This window comes from Pleurodeles waltl, chromosome 12 (assembly GCF_031143425.1).
Source record: "Pleurodeles waltl isolate 20211129_DDA chromosome 12, aPleWal1.hap1.20221129, whole genome shotgun sequence".
In the NCBI taxonomy this organism is placed as follows: Eukaryota; Metazoa; Chordata; class Amphibia; order Caudata; family Salamandridae; genus Pleurodeles; species Pleurodeles waltl.
In genome coordinates, this window is record NC_090451.1 from 275053279 (window position 1) to 275071098 (window position 17820).

At 41.0% G+C, this 17820-nt stretch overlaps 1 protein-coding gene across 2 annotated transcripts in view; it reads right to left on the reverse strand.

Moving 5' to 3' along the window:
- GNAO1 (G protein subunit alpha o1) overlaps positions 1-17820 on the reverse strand; it is a 552951-nt gene that overhangs the window by 81051 nt on the left and 454080 nt on the right. The window contains exons 7-8 of one of the 2 annotated variants that reach the window (XM_069215852.1): positions 13212-13365; positions 1341-7318 (exon numbers count right to left, since the gene is read on the reverse strand). The exons of the other annotated variant lie outside the window; for it this stretch is intronic. Of the exons in view, the coding sequence (XP_069071953.1) occupies positions 7131-7318; positions 13212-13365 (342 nt within the window). The 3' untranslated portion in view covers positions 1341-7130. Of the gene's footprint in view, positions 1-1340; positions 7319-13211; positions 13366-17820 lie in introns of those variants that run through there. 2 annotated transcript variants of the gene reach the window in all.

Below are 17820 nucleotides of genomic sequence, written 5' to 3' on the forward strand. Positions count from 1 at the left end.
ACTGGTGGAACAATGGCAATGGGTTTCTGGTAGACACTTTTACCACTCCTTCCTCCAGACAGATGTAGGACAACCTGTCCAGCCAACAGTTGACAACAGGCAAACAGACATGACATGAAAGATGGTTCGTGATTGCCTTCCATTTTCGAAATGAAGTTACTCCATCGGTGACCACGTGTGTAGCTATGAAACCCTCTACACTAATTTGGTAAAACTGGAGTTTCCACACATGCCTGGTTAATGAAGAACACTTTTGCTGGGTTGGTTCATGAATGAAGGCCTTTTGAATATGGGAAAATGTGCTGGATATGTCAAGTCAAGTGAAGGTCAACAAAGAATAACGTAGCATGTGAACAATGGAGAATGGGGTGGTCAAAGATGTGTTGTGGTCACAGAGATGTTGGCAACTGAGGGCGCAACCTCACAAGAGATTTTTGTAGACTGATAATCTCCAGGGTGAAGGACTGAGGTCTGCTGAAGTCATCAGAGAATATTTGGCTATTCAGTACTAAGAATTATTTTTCCTTCATCCAATAAATACAAAGGCACATTCGTATTGTGGACTGGTAAAAACTCAAGATGTGGTGACTCGAAATATCACATAAAGGTCCTGTAAATAAATCCTTCTCTACTGACTAGCCCCAATTCTCTCAATTTACTGGATCCGTGGAGAACAAACGAGGCTTCAGTTGTGCTTTCTGGAGAAAGCCTGTAAGGTCGAATTGTTGCAGATCTTGGATACAACCTAGAAACGGGTGGGTGGGGTGGGGGACATGGTCATGCATGTAGGAAGGAGGAGCAGAGAAGATAATATGCTAAATGCATACACCTGTGGGCGTACCATGGGGCCTTCTAACAAAAAATGGATGAACGAAGAGGCTCTTTTGTGCCTTTAGAACGTCATCATGAGACGTTTTTGGTGGTTTAGTGAGTAAGGTGGTGAGATTTGGTTATTAAATATAATACTCGTCAGCAAAAGTGTCTCTTTTAGAACACCTGCACAGGTGCCTCTTTACTAACATAAACAAGCGTGCAATAAGATGGCCTCCTTTCCACGGCTGCCGATCTACCTAGTGAAGTTACAGATGCACGTCCAGGTAGAGCACGAGAGAGCAATATGAGAAACAAGAAGACTTGTGTTAGAAATCACATCAGTAGTTGCCAGCCCAGTACTCAAATCAAACATTTCGCAGACACAGTTAAAAAAAAAAATCGTTCCAAAGTGCGAGTTATACTTATTTTTCAAACTATGGAACAATGGACTCCAATTTTAGGTCTAATTCAGTCAGCTGTTTTTGTATTACACCTAGAAATACAGTTAGAAAATAGATACACTGAAATACAGTTCACTAGCACATTTATTTCCACATCTCAAGTATATGGTAGACAGAAATTAAGAGAGTGAAGACCGGTGTAAGTCATACAAATACTGACAGTAGAAGGCACATGTATGGATAATTACCGCTCATGAAACACTACATGTAAGGGCTGCTGTCAGGTTGATCACAACACTTCGGACTGATTAAATTGGGGTGCATGTGCTTGCCATAAAAAGTCGTGAACGTATATGCATCGAATTAGTTCTGCTGGTAAGATAGAACTGTAAGCCGCAGGAGTGTTTATAACCTACAAGTAGTAGGTTCAAATCCTGGAAGGGCAGACTCAGACTTTTATCTTTATGTAATTGATAAAACGAGTACCATTGATATGGGTGATAAGAACATCCAATATTCAAGAACCAAGTTTTTTTATGCTCAACACGTTAAGAAAATTAAAGCAGTAAAGCGACACTTACCAGGTTATTCAGTGAGCGTTCTGACTTAAGTGTTAACTTAAAAAGCAGCCTATTGGCAATGCCCTGCTATCTCAGGACTAAGACAGCTCGGAACTGAGCCACATAAGTTACTGCACCTTCAATTATGTTGCAACCCTCCCTGTAACCTCCCACATCCACTGTCCACCGCCAGAGGGCGCCAGTGCAGCAAGTCTAAGCCGAGCGTGGCCGAGACATTCGAGAAGCAGCCTTGTTATGAGGACATCAGGATTGTTTGAGCTAGGCCAGCACCTTGAAGCATTTGTTAGGATGGGGCAAAGAAAGAAGCATGGCAGTATACCACATGCCTTTGCCTTCAAAAGTAAATCGTGCGCGCCTTTCTCTCTCAATTCAGTATTCTGCTTTACAGAGGGGTCGTATGCTCTACAGCACGAAGGTAGCTTTGGATAGGTAGGTAACTCTGGAGCGAGCAATGGTAGTTTCTGGAAAACAGTTCACGAGTAAGTTCTGACACATGAACAGAGCACGGTGGACGTCCCACTTAGGATTAAAGCTGAAAATGGAAGCCAACCCACCATATCGGTTCATCTTCGAGGGACCACGTGTCAGCTACGTCAGTGGGTCAATAGTACTGCACCAACATCTACATGTTTCTTGACACACTGACCCTAAAGGTTACTCCTAAGAGTTCAGCGTGGAGGCCATTATAATACTAGAGCACAGCACAAAAGGCGGCCTACCCTGCTAAAATGTTGCTTTTGTGCACATAAGTGGATACAGCCATGTATACCCACACGCCCCCTTAAATTTTAAGTCACAGATACACATAGCATCTCTAGAAGGAAGATTTTTAAAAGTTTGCGTGATGGAAAGTTAGCTGGCACGAGGCCGCATTCTGCATAATACTTTTGACCTCACAAACCTGGTTCGGGTCAAGTGACTTTCGACAGCGACAAAGATGACTTTTTCTATATTTGGCACATATTCTGGCAAGCTAAAGAAACGATCAGGCGTAGAAATGGAGGTACATCCTTATGTACGAAAGGCGGTGTCCTCTGAAGGCTGGGGTTGCTGTGTGTGAAATACTGCTTGCTGTTACAACAGGTGCACTGTAGTTAAAACTATTGTTGGTACAACACCCTGCATGCTTCAATACAGTCATATATGCCATGTCCAATTCATGGCTGCCGCTTTGAACTGGCTTTATGGCTGCTTTTGAATGTGCTACACCAAGAAAAAATAACTTTTTCACAACTGTCATAAGTAATGTGTCTAACCTCCCAATACATTTACTGAGACTTCACAGCACTCGCTCGGGCTAGATATTCAATGGAGGTCACCTAAGGTTTGAAAAAACGATTTTCCCTGCTGAACGTGGCAAGGCGACAGCATATATCATTGTAAAAAATAAAGCTCGATCTGGCTATGAAGGTGCTTCTTGGCTGGCTGCCTGCTGGTACCGTGCTTTCTGCCAAACGCAGCTGAGCCACAAAATACAGGGCTTAGCACCGTCTACGTCTTCTGTTGTTTAACAGACAAGACACTGTTGGCACTTCTACACGTTTATTCATTCTGTCTCTTCCGAACTCTTCAAATCCAGCTTTTTAAAGTGTTCAAAAAGTGTAAAACACTGAAATCTGCCCACTTTTCCCCCAAATTTATACGAAGGGATAACTCAAACAGAGATGCAGCCAGTAGGCACTTACAAAAGAGTTGACTGTCTAGGGCTGGAACTTGCCTCGATTCATTCATATCTTTGGTGTCTAACATGGCCACTACTATCGCTGGTCTGGGAAACCAGATCCAACTTGCTTCAGACATACCTGCTTTAGAGCAAGGATTGTTTTAGCTGGGGTCTTTCCGCGAGGAAATGCACTTGTCACCAAGATTTAGAAGAAGGAGACTGCTGGATCTTGCAGAAACGTAGAATGATCACCCCTAGATCTCAATCTAACTTCCCAACCACTTCTTTCCGCTCTCGAGATGAAACTTAAAAGGTGTAGGGCATCTCAAGGAACTGCAATGCTCTCATACCCTCTAATGTCTGCAACACATGCTGAACTCCTAACCCAGTTTAACCTGTTTAAAGCAGTTCGATAATACTATCATGGACAGGGAGAGTGTGGAGAAGGTTTATAAACTGCTTTCGACAGCATTGGATACTGATGATCTGACAGAACTCAACAGACATCTTCTAGGCCTTGCAAGAGAGTAGTAAGCTGGATTGATCGCTATTAACTATAAAAGATAGGGTTGCATTTAACTGGAAATCTTGGAAGGAAAATGGACTCAGTGGGCTTTCCAATGGGAGGGAGTGCACAAGTCAAAAGAGATCGGTTTTCTTAAAGGCAGATCAAGAGACCATGCTGTGTGGTCTGTGCAGATCATGCCCTAAAGGGACAGAAGGTAGCACCAATTTCCAAAATATACTACTCTACTTCTAAATACAGGTATTAGACATATGTCTATTTCAGAACAAACTGAATCTGATACAACCCTAACAGAACTATTTCTAAAGGTTTGTATTGCTTTTTACGATAATGTTGATTGCTAAAATAGCTAAAATAGAAGTAGTATAATTAACAAATAAAGGTATCATAAGTGGTAACGCTCAATACGTTTAGCCTTTTCTGTTTTTTGATGTTATGCTACAGTAACTAATTGGCTCGACTTCAAGATGGTCGCCGTACTCCTGTGCTTTCTTGATCTGTCCATAGTTGTAACTGTTATTTTTCGACCTCTCCACCTCCACTGCACACATCAGATGTACACAGATCTGCTGATACATCCTGGTTGGCTCTAAGGACTTAGGAATGCTCAACATCAGTTTTGTACTTGCAATACCCTAAGTGTACAGCCAAGAGCTGGGAGTACATGGCATAGCCTGAAGTGTGTATCGTTTTCTTTAGGCACCATTTTCATAAACAGAACAATTACTTCATGCAGAAATCTATTGAAAAATGTACTCAATTTGCATTTTCAAATCAATATTTTGAGAATCTGTTTTTAATTTTTTTTTCCCCAACCATAGTACTGCCTTAGGTCATGCCACATGATACAGAATGGCCATCAAAATGCCTTAGGATGCATAACTGTGGAACCATATCTTTATGGGAAATGTTACAGCTCACCATAATGCTGATGGGCAACTCTGATTGTCTGTCAGCAAATGCATGTAATGAACAACTAGGAAACTATCTTTGAAATTAAAAAAAACAACAATGTTTGGACTTGAACTGCAAAACTCATCAGAGATGGTGTCCAAATCCAATGCCATATAATACAATTTAAAACCAGATTCATATAAATATATACTTTGGGTTTGAACTGTTCGGATGATAAAATGCATATTTTACGGGGAGGTTGGCAGGAGATCCGGCTTCTAATCATTTCACAGTCAACCTTTTTTGAAAGCCAGACTTAAAAAACTGAGACAATCAGTGGATGACATAATAGGTAGCATTCTGACCTAAATTCACCTGTCGAAACACATGGAGCAAAGCAAAAAGAATAGACATTTGGATATATTTTTATGTTTTTGCTGATTTTGGCGTCAATAGTAGATATGTGCTGTATGGGTTGATTCAAACAAATCTACAGTGGGTGTTTAATACATAAATGTAATCTGCATGGTCTATAGATCTGGTCAAGAAGGTGCCAGTTCCCTACCTAGATTAGTATTACTACTTTGTGATGCACCTCTGAGACTGTGTTATTTCGGATTCCAACCTTCCCGGGTGTGGCACTTGTTATTATGGAGGCCCTTTATTGCCCTTTGATAAAGACTTGGGCTCCTTCAAGAGAAAATTACTATTTTTGTTGGATGGAGCAATGCGCATGAGTGCTTAGACAGCTAATTTCACATAAACTGCGGCAAAGGAGGGAGCAAGTAGAAGAGCCAAAGCAGTTTAATTTAGCGAGCATCTTTCAATATCAGTAGAGGAAAATATGTGGTGAAAGTAGGGTTACATACTGTTCAAAATGACAGAGCCATGAAACTATTAGGCTATTTTCCAACGTGATGTTCGAGATACTGCTAAAGTCAAGCACTATTCACGCTGTCTCAGGTGTCTTTTACTGGATCTAGGCTTGTGGCATTCTTTTTGCCATCTCCACAATTTAGGACATTCATCCGACAACTGCTGAAAGTCTAGATAGAGGAGGCTGGCTGGACGAAAGGTAACTTTTGTGTGCAGGGATGTGGATTTTGGAGAGTGATTGGGAAGTGATAACACATATGGAGGGAAAGACTAACATCGGAAAGGAAACAGGACTGAATTGTCTGTGTATCGAAAAGAGACAATAAAGACCAAAACGCTGACAGGATGGCCTATACTCCCTTTGACCATAGCTAGAAATGCAAGTTTCAAGCACAAATTACAATAACACTGATAGTCTGAACCACTGCGTCTACAAAGATAATTATTTTAAAAGCACAGTTCTCTTCCGCTCCCTGACAATAAAATAGAGCTTAAATCTATGAGCTGTATTGCCAGATGTGAGCAATTGAGAAATATGAAATAAACAGTTCCTGTGTTTGCTGGTCAATGAGACGATGCTACAGACCTGCAAAACAAGGGGCATCGACAGCAATGAGAAGCCAAACAGGTGTCCCGAGCAACAGTACTGGCTCAAACAACAATACAACAATAGTGCCCCAAACAAGGAAAGAGAGGGGGAAAATTATGCAAATCTGGACACATCTGCTTTCATAGCAAATCAGACAGGGACACAATGACTAACAGAACAGGACAAAATACATCAAACACCACAGCAAGTAGATCAAGATTTTCATAAAAATAAATAGTACTGGAAATTTAAATAGGGAGCTTTAGAAAAATGGCTGGTCGGTTATCCAATAATCAACCTGTTCCATATTTTCCACTGGCAAACACAATATCATTGGATTTATTTCAAACTGGTGATTGTGTGAAATAAGAAGTCTTCAGTGGCCTGCTAGTAACCAAGGATTTACTCATCCTTCCTCTCAGGCGCTAGAAATGGGCGTTCTAGGGAGATGACTGTGCCTTGATGTGACAAAATGCATCTCAGGGTAAATGTTCCTCTCCAGAATCTTCTTGGGTGGTCTCCATGTTTATTTTGGAGCCAGCTGGATGCATCATCCACAAACAATGCCACTCGGACAGAATGAAGAGAAGATGATCCGTGAAGGGGATGATGAGGAAATTTAAATGAGCGGGATGTAGACTTTAGCGTTGAACGACCTCTCTCTTCTTGACTCCTTAGTGGAATGTACTTCTTTTGCGGGATTCAAATTTTCTAACAAAACAAGAAACAGATTAACCCATCAATCTGAAGAGAAGTAATTCTGGGCGTGTTAGGGAAGAGGGAATTGTTAGTAGAGTCCACATCCACGGAGGTTGTTGGCAATGATGACGTCTGTCACAGCATCAAACACAAACTGGATGTTGTTCGTGTCGGTGGCACAGGTAGTATGAGAATAGATATCCTTGTTGGGCGATTTGTTCTTGCTCTCATACTGTGTCTTAATGTAGGCCACAGCATCATTGTAAGAGTTGGTGCCTGTAAGACATGGCGAGAAAACAATGAGATAGCAACTGTTCATCAGCACAACTGTAGTAAACACTAAAAAAACTTAAAAATATGGATGTGTAAGATGTGTAAGACCTTGATCCAGTTGACATATAACAAATGTAAAGTTGATTTGGAACCATAGCTTTGGTATTCAATGCGTTTCTTGGTTCACATTTGCTGATTAAACATTTAAACCAAATATTTAATGTTCAAGTCAAAAGGGGAAATGTTCTTTTAAAATGGAGGGATCACAGTGAAACAATAGTGGAGTGTAATGCCTTGTTTAACATGGAAAGGCCCCATAAAAGAGTGGATGCGCCCATGAAGACTAAAAGTATTATAGGCAGAAATGTGAGGGAGGACAATAATAGTTCAAGCAAGAGGACAATACAATTACAGAGACTGCAGAAGTAGCGGCCTGTCCATGGCGAAGTATTGTATGGACTACTGTTGCTCCCCAAAGAAGAAAGCTGAGTTGTGGTGTGAGGTAGAGATCTTTATTGCAGGGCAACGGAACACTGCATTCTTGGCAGATGTGCATAACAGATGACAGCCAGTTCCATCCTCTACTGTCAATAGTGGTGCACTCATTGTGGAGAGTGCCGGCATGCACTGTGTACAGTGGTGCACAGCACTGAGAAAAGCTGAGGCCTTCACTGTGGGCTCGGAGTATTTTTGTGTATTGAAACAGTGCATCTGTATCAAGTAGTATGTGCAGCCGTTCTTTAGAACAGTGGTACGTAATACTCCTAATAATGTCTCCTGTAATCTGGTAACTAGGAACAGCTCTATTGTGGATAGAACAGGACTGTATTGAGGTAGAGAAAAGCAGTACGGTGAACAATGGACATTTCTCTTGTATACAGCTGGAAATTATACCTGGCAGTGTTACTGTAGATTGTGAGAATGTACTACGGTTGACTTAGGTGGACGGTATTGTTGACAGCTGTATAGAGTAGAGGGTTGTAAAATAGAGTGAAGACCTGTGCCGAGGCCTGTAAAGAGCTGTCCTGTGGACAGTACGATTACCTGTTATAAACACTAGAACGCCACACTGTGATGTACACTGTGGACCAACGCGCACTTCGTGTTGCAACAGATGAGAGTAGAAGAGGAAGATTGACTATGGGTGGTTATTCAAAGTGAGCAAGTGAGTTGTATGATACACCCAGCCATTCTGAACCCATGTGAGGAGTGCTTTATCAATCAAATGGTATCAATCAATGGATCCCAGAGGGACATTATGGGTCCAGCAGTTTTGTTATTATGCAGATTAGAGAAATAGTTTCCTGACTTCTTTGTAGTGTTTGATAACTCACAGTCTGAGGGAGCCTAAATGAATACGTGGTATATTTCCTGAAAAAGACATAGGTGAACAGATTAAAAAACACTCAAAGAAAAAAAACGAGTGAGCATGCCAGTGTTGTTGAGAACCTATCCTTTCTGGTGCACATTCACATAAAGACACTATGAAACAGTTGGAATTTAAATGTCTCCGTTGAAAGGAGAACTGACCTCTAATTGGTGAACTTCTGTGCCTCACCACTCACTGCCCTCTTATCGATGACTATGAAGATACTAAGGGCCTGATTTAGATGTTGACGGTAACGGTCTCGCCATCGACTTTTCGTCTGATAACCTGTCCGCTGCTGCATCACTCTGCCCACTATATTCAGATGTTGGCGGTCGCATAGACGAAAGCCTGCATTAGAAATGCCATCTCCGCCAAGAAAGACTACCCGCGTCGACGGCAGCAATAGAGAAAAGTGGCTGATGGTAGAATCCAAGACACCCTTCCGCCTTGCAGATTTGGATGTTCTTTACCGCCAAGAAAAAAGTTGTGATCCGACCTCCATGTTTGAGTTGGGGGATTGGGTGGCAAAGGGGGTGGAAACTCATCTTTTTTCCACATTCTACTCCAGTCTTCGACTGGATACCACCACCTGCCATCGCTGCTACCATCGAACCACTGAGAAAAAAACAACCCCTCCCGTTGGACTCCAAGGTCGGGACGCCGCATTGCCAAGTATGTTAGGTGGGCACTGCACGGGAAGCCGGGACCACTGGACACATATACATGTCACAGTCAATTTTCAATCATTGTGACATGCAAATGTCGGGGACACGAGTGTCAGACACAGATGGGGGCACACTGGTACAATATACATATCGCACACATACACAACTGTCCTTATAGTGCCAGTATTCATTGGCAAATGAACACTGGCACCACAATGACGGTACATTCACACCTGTCAACTGTGTCCATGTGTGCACATTGTCAGGGGTCCTGTACCTGTTATGCTGTGCTGGGAGTTGTGTGTTTGAGCCAGTATGTGTGTGTGTGTGTGTGTGTGTGTCTGTGTGCATGTGCATTGGCTGGTTGAGGTGGAGGGAGAGGGTGATGATGTTGTGTCTGTATGTGTGTCACTTGCATGTGAGACCGATTTTATGTATGTTGTGTTGCTGTGTGTAACATTCAGGTGAGTGTGCTTGTTGTGTGGGAGATCTTTTCATGATGTGTGTAGTTGTACGTGTGTGTGTGAGTGTGTTTGAGTAGCTGAGTGTGTAGTGTTGGTTGTTGTGGTTCTGTGGGTGCAGTGTCAATGATCTGTGTATGTAGTGGCATGAATGTATGTCAATGTGTATTTTTGGCATGTAGGGCTTGTGTTATGTCGCCATGGCAATGGGTTGTTGTGATGGGAATGTGTTGTGTAGTGCGGCAGTACACATATGGTTAAGGTAGAGTGTGTGTGTGTCACTTACCTCTCTCCCATAGCCCCTGCCATTGTATGAAGTCCATTAAGTCCCGCTGCCATCTCCATCTGTCAGCAATACATCGCCAGTCAATCCGCTTGCCGAGCTGTAACATTTACGCGGCCAACGGAGTTTGGCGGTGCAACTACCAAGATCTAAATCAGGCCCTTAGTGTGTGTGTGTGTGTGTGTGTGTGTGTGTGTGTGTGTGTGTGTGTGTGTGTGTGTGTGTGTGTGTGTGTGTGTGTGTGTGTGTGTGTGTGTGTGTGTGTGTGTGTGTATATATATATATATATACATACACACACACACACACACACACACACACACACACACACACACACAGATCAGCTACAATGACCCATTGTCTCCTGCACTCATGTTCAAGAATGAATAAGGCATCAAGTGTGTGCTAAAGGTACCAGTAAAAGTGCAAGAATACATTTTTACCGCTGTGGTCTTTCACTACTTACTCAAACTCCCGAAAGTAAGAGGTGATTTCAGTCTGAGAATCTGGGGCTAGAATTAATGGAGAACGTCACTGACTAGGGGCCACCAGACTAACAGGGAGAACATCAATAGAAACATTAAGGTATTTAAAAGTGGGATGTATCTCTTGACCACAATGAGAGGTCAGATGTAGCTGCAGCACACTCAGATTTCTACCTTTGGAGCTACAAATCTAATAATACAAAGGCGATCTGGTGCAAAACCATCTAGAACCACCACAAAAGCAGAATCTATAGGCCTGAACTAAACATTAGTATCAATCTTAAGTAAGCGTTCCAAAGTAAAGGAATGCATTCCCTCATTTAATATCGAAGATGGTTCACATGATCAAATAATAATGGACATTACAGGTGGAGAGCAACCCTACAATCTGGTCAATGCCTAGGGCACTAGTTACTTAACACACGTAGGTGTTAATGTAGGTTATCACTGATTTCTTCAGACTCAACGCGTGTCGGATAAAAGCTGTGCATGGTCTGGAATGAGTAACAGTCCCAAAGCAACAATAATTTGAAGAGTAATGCTATACTTAGACATTACATTATACATAGGTATGCTGCTACTGTGAGTAACACCATTCCCTAGAATTATGACACTGCACACCACTATTATCAACACGAGTGACGACATAAGTGAATTTCATTAGGGAAGCTCACAGCAGGCTGGGTGAGTAATACAAATTAAATAATAAAAAAGATTTACTTCCTAATTAAAAACACACTATATTCCCGAATACACATGTGGAACACCCAAGAACTGCCACCAAGTGAAAGAGAGATGGTCAAGCAGTGTTTGGTGCATACTACTTCCTGCATCATCTTCTTAACCTTCAATTAGAGCAGAAGATCCCGCATAAGGATTGATGATGGAGAATGAAGGCTATAAACAACAGGTCCTTAAAAACAGGAGCAGGCCTGACTCCAACTAATGAAGTCACATACACGAGCCAAAGACAGAGAACCAGTGCAAGCCTGGGATATTGTGGCTCTAATAATTGAGAGTAAAAGAATTGAAATCTACCCTATCTGGCCATTGAGACTATTCAAAGGGGGTGACAAGGATATCAAGAAACACTTCATGGAGAAAGGGGTGTGGACAGAGGAATGCACCCACAGCGGAGTGTGCTTGAATCTCTCTTTTGGACCAAGAGAGGACTCTGGGATTATAGACTTTATCATTTGACACATCTCCTAGACAGAAAGATATGCAGAAGAGATAATCTGTTCTTGTATGGAGTTGGAAGTGTGGGGAGGAAAGATAAGTACACATCTGTTAAGGCTGAGATATAGTTGTTTTATTCAATTTCACATATGTTTGGTTGAACAAAAGATATAGGTTGTTAGAGCCTGGCATATCAGTATTTCCCCAAATTACAGGATGAAATAGACATTCAACAAAGTACAGATGGTGCTTTGCTTGAAAAACATTTATGTGCATACCCATAAACCATCTATTACAGAAGGCTACCCTACTATATGTTTTATTGGTCAAGGTGAAACTGCAAAAAACTATATATATGAGATATAGATATATACATAGTGCTGAAAGGCATCATGCCTCATGCCATGATGTTCCTCCCATCCCTCAACAATGGTAATAAATAGCATAGTCCATTCTGAGCATCTGCATATATGATTTATGCTATGGCATTTTTTTCATGTTTTAAAACAAAAATATTTAACCAAAGCAAAAATGCAACAGGTTAAAATGGAGTGGTGTGATAGAAAATCACATTGAAGATGCCTTGTGACCATTGTGAGAACTGCTTCCATGTGTAAAGGAATTTTAATATGCAACGTGTAAGGCAGTTAATAGTGTTTTTCTCGTGTCAATTTCGTTATTCTGTGACAATTTACTGCACTTTGAATACTTTTAAATAACGAATTGTTGGACCATACTACTTTTTTACCCCCCGCCCCAAGACGCTCACACCCGCACGCCCCCACCCACACAACCCATGGATTGCCTTTTTGTTGGATTGGTGAGTTGCAGGTTATGACCAAACATGGAGCCAAGCTCACTGTGCCTAGGGACTCTAGCTGCACCTCGCTGATACATCCAACAGAAGGCAAAGTACACACGGGGGTTCCTTGTGTTCCTGTGAGGTGGCCTAGCAATTGTCCTAGTTTTCACTTTAAAATTTATTTTCCCTGACTTTTTTTCTTTCCCGAATCCCACTCACCCTGTTTTTTTAGTTTTGTTTAGTTGGATAGAAAATCATGGCAACATGAAAATCTCACCTGGTCTCTTTATATGACTGTTTCCGTATCACCCTATGCATGCATGTTTTTATGTTCATGAATATGTCATTTTAAGGTTAAAGTACGATGTGGTCTAGCAGCATGAGAAATTTTACAATTTGAAATATTCATTTTTTTGTGCTTCTATAACCCCCAAATTGTCAATTAAGGAAGGGTAAACGTAATGACTGCTTAAGTGTCGCACAGGCAAAAATAGAATTCCTTGATCCCTCAGTCACGCAGTCTAAACATCGATTCCTGAGTGTCTTTTTTTTTAAATTATTTGTGTTGATATTTGAATTTGAAAAAGAATTAGAAAGTTTGAGCTGTGGTGGTAACTTTGGAAATTCTTTGAATCGGACAACTCCTCATTACCTGAATACTCAGGAAAGCAGAGAGTCAATGGCGATTTCTTAATTTTATCTTCAAATATGTCCTTCTTGTTTAGAAAGAGGATGATGGACGTTTCAGTGAACCACTTGTTGTTACAGATGCTGTCAAACAGCTTCAGTGACTCATGCATGCGATTCTGCAACAGAAAGGAGAGAGAGTGCATCAAAAGATGGAGGGAGATGACCAACGCAAGCGCCGCTTACAAATTTGTAAAAAGGGCTACTTGCAAAGAACAACGCAAATAAAAATGTCACCTATGGAATGTGCAGACATACATTTATAAGTAAACATACCTATATGCATATACTATAACTATAGACAAACAAAAGGCGCATACTCATTTATGAGAATATATGTGTCATATCGTTACATAGAAGGCAATATAGGGTGATTATAAAGATCAGCCAACACAAGGTTGGCCATTATGCGTCATATTAATCATGCACCATGCGTGTACTGGGATGCTACTCAGGCCTGGACTGGTCAACAAGAGAACAGGGGCATGCATAATGTACTACAAACTTATAGGGGTTTCCTCTTTTCGTGGCACACATTTTGTGGTGTCATTAACCAAGGACTGGTGAAATCCCCAGGTTAATCCAGAGTTGGAAGCAGGCAGTAAAGTGACATCTACCAGATCATGACCTTGCCGTGAACTCTGCTCGTTTTATTTTAGTTTATTTTTAGTGTGCAGATTTATTTGAATAGGAGTTGGCTCGAAAAGCAAACAGGCGATGAAAAAACAGCAGAAGCGCCCAAAAGGTGGGACAGAAGCACAGAGATTACTGTACATGTTAGCAGACTGAATCCATCCATGTTAACTCATGCCTTGGAGAGCACAATAGCTTGGTTTGCAAGGAGCCACAGTTTCAAATGCACATACAAGAAAGTCGTCTTTTTCCACAGTAGGACATGCAATGAAGCCAAAAGAGATGGAAAGACACATACATAAGGAAAAGCCTTTGTTAGGAAGTAGCATGTTCCATCCGTGTAGCAATGGTAGGAACTCAGCTCATGGCAAAGTCAACAGGCAGAGTCAAGATACTTTACTGCTTTCAACCCTTCACATTTTTGGTTCAAGAGAAGCTTCATACCTGCCAAATTTGGTGGGTCCAATAAAATCGGCTCATTTTTTTGGCCTTGGTGTGCTAGGTAAGTTCGAACAGCAGAGGAGGGAAACTCGAGAAGTGCTGAAGGCCTGGTGATGTTTGGAGAAAGGTCAAAGCCATGGTCCACGCCAGCCGCATGGCTGCCCCTCAACCAGGAACGGGACAGGCGGAGAACAGGCAAGATGAAAGTACGAATCACACACCCACAAGAACCACTGGATTATCACAGGCATGTACAGTTAACACTTTAGATTTTGTCTGGCAGTGCCCCAAACGTGGTGTGGTAGAGGCGTGCCAAAAAGAAATAAAATGTCCATGTGCTCTGTATATCCTAGAGCCAGTTATCTTGCTTATTTGCTCCATATTCTCGGAAACATCATAAATGCATGGGAGTTGGGGAAGTTTGCACTATTTACAAAATGAGCTGCAACTGTCTTAGGTAAAATACATTTAAGACCGGCAATCATGCAGAGCTCGCTCGCTAGTAACATTTTATTTTATGGTTTTTACAGTGGTAACCTAGTCTTTGGTTCTAGACTACTATGCACAAAAAATGAACAATTACAATCACCCATATGTTATGGAACGCTATCAACAATAATGTATTTGCCTTCGTCAACACATTGACAGTAAAATACCCACATATAGATAAATAAATCCAATGGCTAGCACTTCATAATACTCCAATATAGGTTTCGTTCGGTATTCTGGAATGAAATCAGGGGTAAAACCATTCTCTAAAGCACTGTTTGTGTACAATACCTGGGAATTTTTGTGCCTTTCCACGTTTTGCACAGTGCAATCAGGAATAACATGCAAACAAAGTCTGTTCAACTATTAGTTTTTGCTGTTGTTGCAATTTTTTCCAAGAAATGTTCTCCAAAGAGCAGCTATCGTAAAGTAAGGGGGGGGGGGGAAACCTGGTACTAAACACAGTCTACACAAACCCGTAATGCAGGCTAAGTTAAAAGCCAGAAAAAACGCTGTTTGTGCCCAGCGTTTCACTTGCCATGGTACTTGTAACAAGGATCCCTGCATTACAAAATGGCGATGGCAGAGGTTCTTTAATATCTGGCCACACAATTCATTGGTCAATACATCACCGGATCAGTGTCATTTGTGTTGACACCTTACAGGAAAGAGACATGGAAATTGACACACACACACTCAAACCACGTGATCTTATACACGGCAAACAAACCAATCCCATGTCTCATTTTGGGCATCTCGATTTTATGTCGTTTTGGTGTCTACTGACAGTGCAGATTGACATCAGTTATAGGTACAATTCCCTTTTTTTGAGGCTGTGTCTACAGGGGAGATGTTGTCATGGAAGGAGAAGAGCAATTTAAGTCCACTGTCAGATACATATCTTTCTTTGTTCATATTGGTCCTAAGTATAGCCTTCAAAATCTTCTGGAAAAGTGCCCCTTTGTCAGGCTGCAAGTTCTACTAGGAAAACGAGTGGCTGTCTGGCTAAGAACAGTGACATCCCAGAGATCATCATTAGAGATCACAATAATGCTTACGTTTTTCTGTGCCAAATCGACGGTCCTTTACAATGAAATCAGTTCAAGTAAAAAGAACAGATGATATAACGAGGTGTTAATACTAGACACATCACATGTGATAATGATTCAAACATCTTTTGTGAACTACCTCTGCTAAAACCACGCAGTTTCCTTGGACACCCGAGGAATTTTATGACATTTTTCTCAGTTTCCCTAGAAATGAGTTTTATTTAACCTTAATTATTACATTAATTTTTCAGAACATCACAAAGGGGATTCTTTTGCAAAGTCTTTTTGACACTATGGGTACAGTCTACTTGCAGACTGAAGTCGTGGCAATCGAGGCTAGGATATCAGAACTTCGGTATCCCCCTATACAATATCTATGGATTTTCAAAGAAACTGTAATCTAACAGCAGGCGGATGTATCAGGTAAAATCTAATAGTAAATTTACTTTTAAGGGTAGTTATTACTTTGCACCACATAATTATCGTAAACTGGCTAAAGTTGTAAAAAATCATATACATAACATATATAATGAAAATATAAGGCACAGTTAGAGAAGAGGTTGGTCTGGGAGAGCAATATTTGGTAGGAAAATTGGCAACCCGGATAATAATATTAACTTGTTTTGTATACAGTACTTTGCACTGCACTTCTGATCTTTTCCAGTGATAATAGGCGTTCCTAATATCCAAGGTAATAATTAATTTACTAATCGCAAAAGATGTAAGTGACAAGCTTTGACCCACAACTCCGTCTTGCAGCAGATGAGTGCAGTGGTCTTTATTTGTTTTAAAGCCCCAAGTACCTATGTCCTTGAGCACCACTCATCTTTCCTTCCCATACTAGTAATAGTATCCTCAGTCTAGGCAAACATTTTCACAAGCCCCCTGCTACTGAATCAATCTTAAAGGTCGAAATATTTTCCTATTGCCCCTCATAGTGCCAGGCTCAATGCACAGAATAAAGTAGGAGCTCAAATCAAACTTGAACTAGACAAAAACGGATCCATTATGTCGAGATCTCACACAACTATTAAATATATCACTTAATACTGCTTAAACATGGTCACATTTTACTACAAGGTCTACTTTAAAGGAACACTGCACTTTCCTTCAACCAAGCTTACTGGTATTAAAAAAACACAATACCTTGAATTTATTGTGAAATTGCATTCATTAACACTCACCTCTTCACACACACAAGTTATGTGAAAAATAATCTTGCACCTGAATCACAAACCTTTAAGAAGCTTGATGTACTTTCTCTTTGCTTTATTCTAGTTCATTTCATAACACATAAAATAGTAATCGGAGGCCTCCAAAAATGAATATGATAAAATATTGATATATGCTGTAAAGTGATGACAATGTACATATTAAAACTCTAAAATTCACAAACATACAAGCACAGTCAGTATATGAAGTGTCTTTGGTGATGTGATTAAAAGAAACCAATGTAACATGAAGACATATAATGATACTTAATACATAAATGCTGGTGGTTACTACTACCTCGGAATGCCATTTGTACCTTAGAGTAGGATTGCTAAAATCTCCAATCCACTGCTGCTATTAATCATATTTTATCTAGGGCGGCGGCCTAATTTACTCCTCTGTCACTTTCCTAGTAAGGTTTTCTAAACATACCCAATAAACAAATCCATAATAATCGAAATTTGACAATAGGGTTGCTGAAATGATTGCCACGTATCACAGTGTATTTGTGATATAGCATATACGGGGTCGAGAGCCCGTTTATTACAGAAGCTTTACTGAGCAAAAAGGAAATATGTATAAAAAAAAATCATGCATTCAAGTGGCAGGAGAGAGAGCCCAGAGAGCCATTTTACTATACACTTAACCATTTCTGCCTTGTAGAAATGATGCTGCTGAACAGAGAAGAGCAGTGTGGTGTCCACAAGTGATTGGGATTACTGTCCAGAAGTATGCTAATGAGCTTTACAT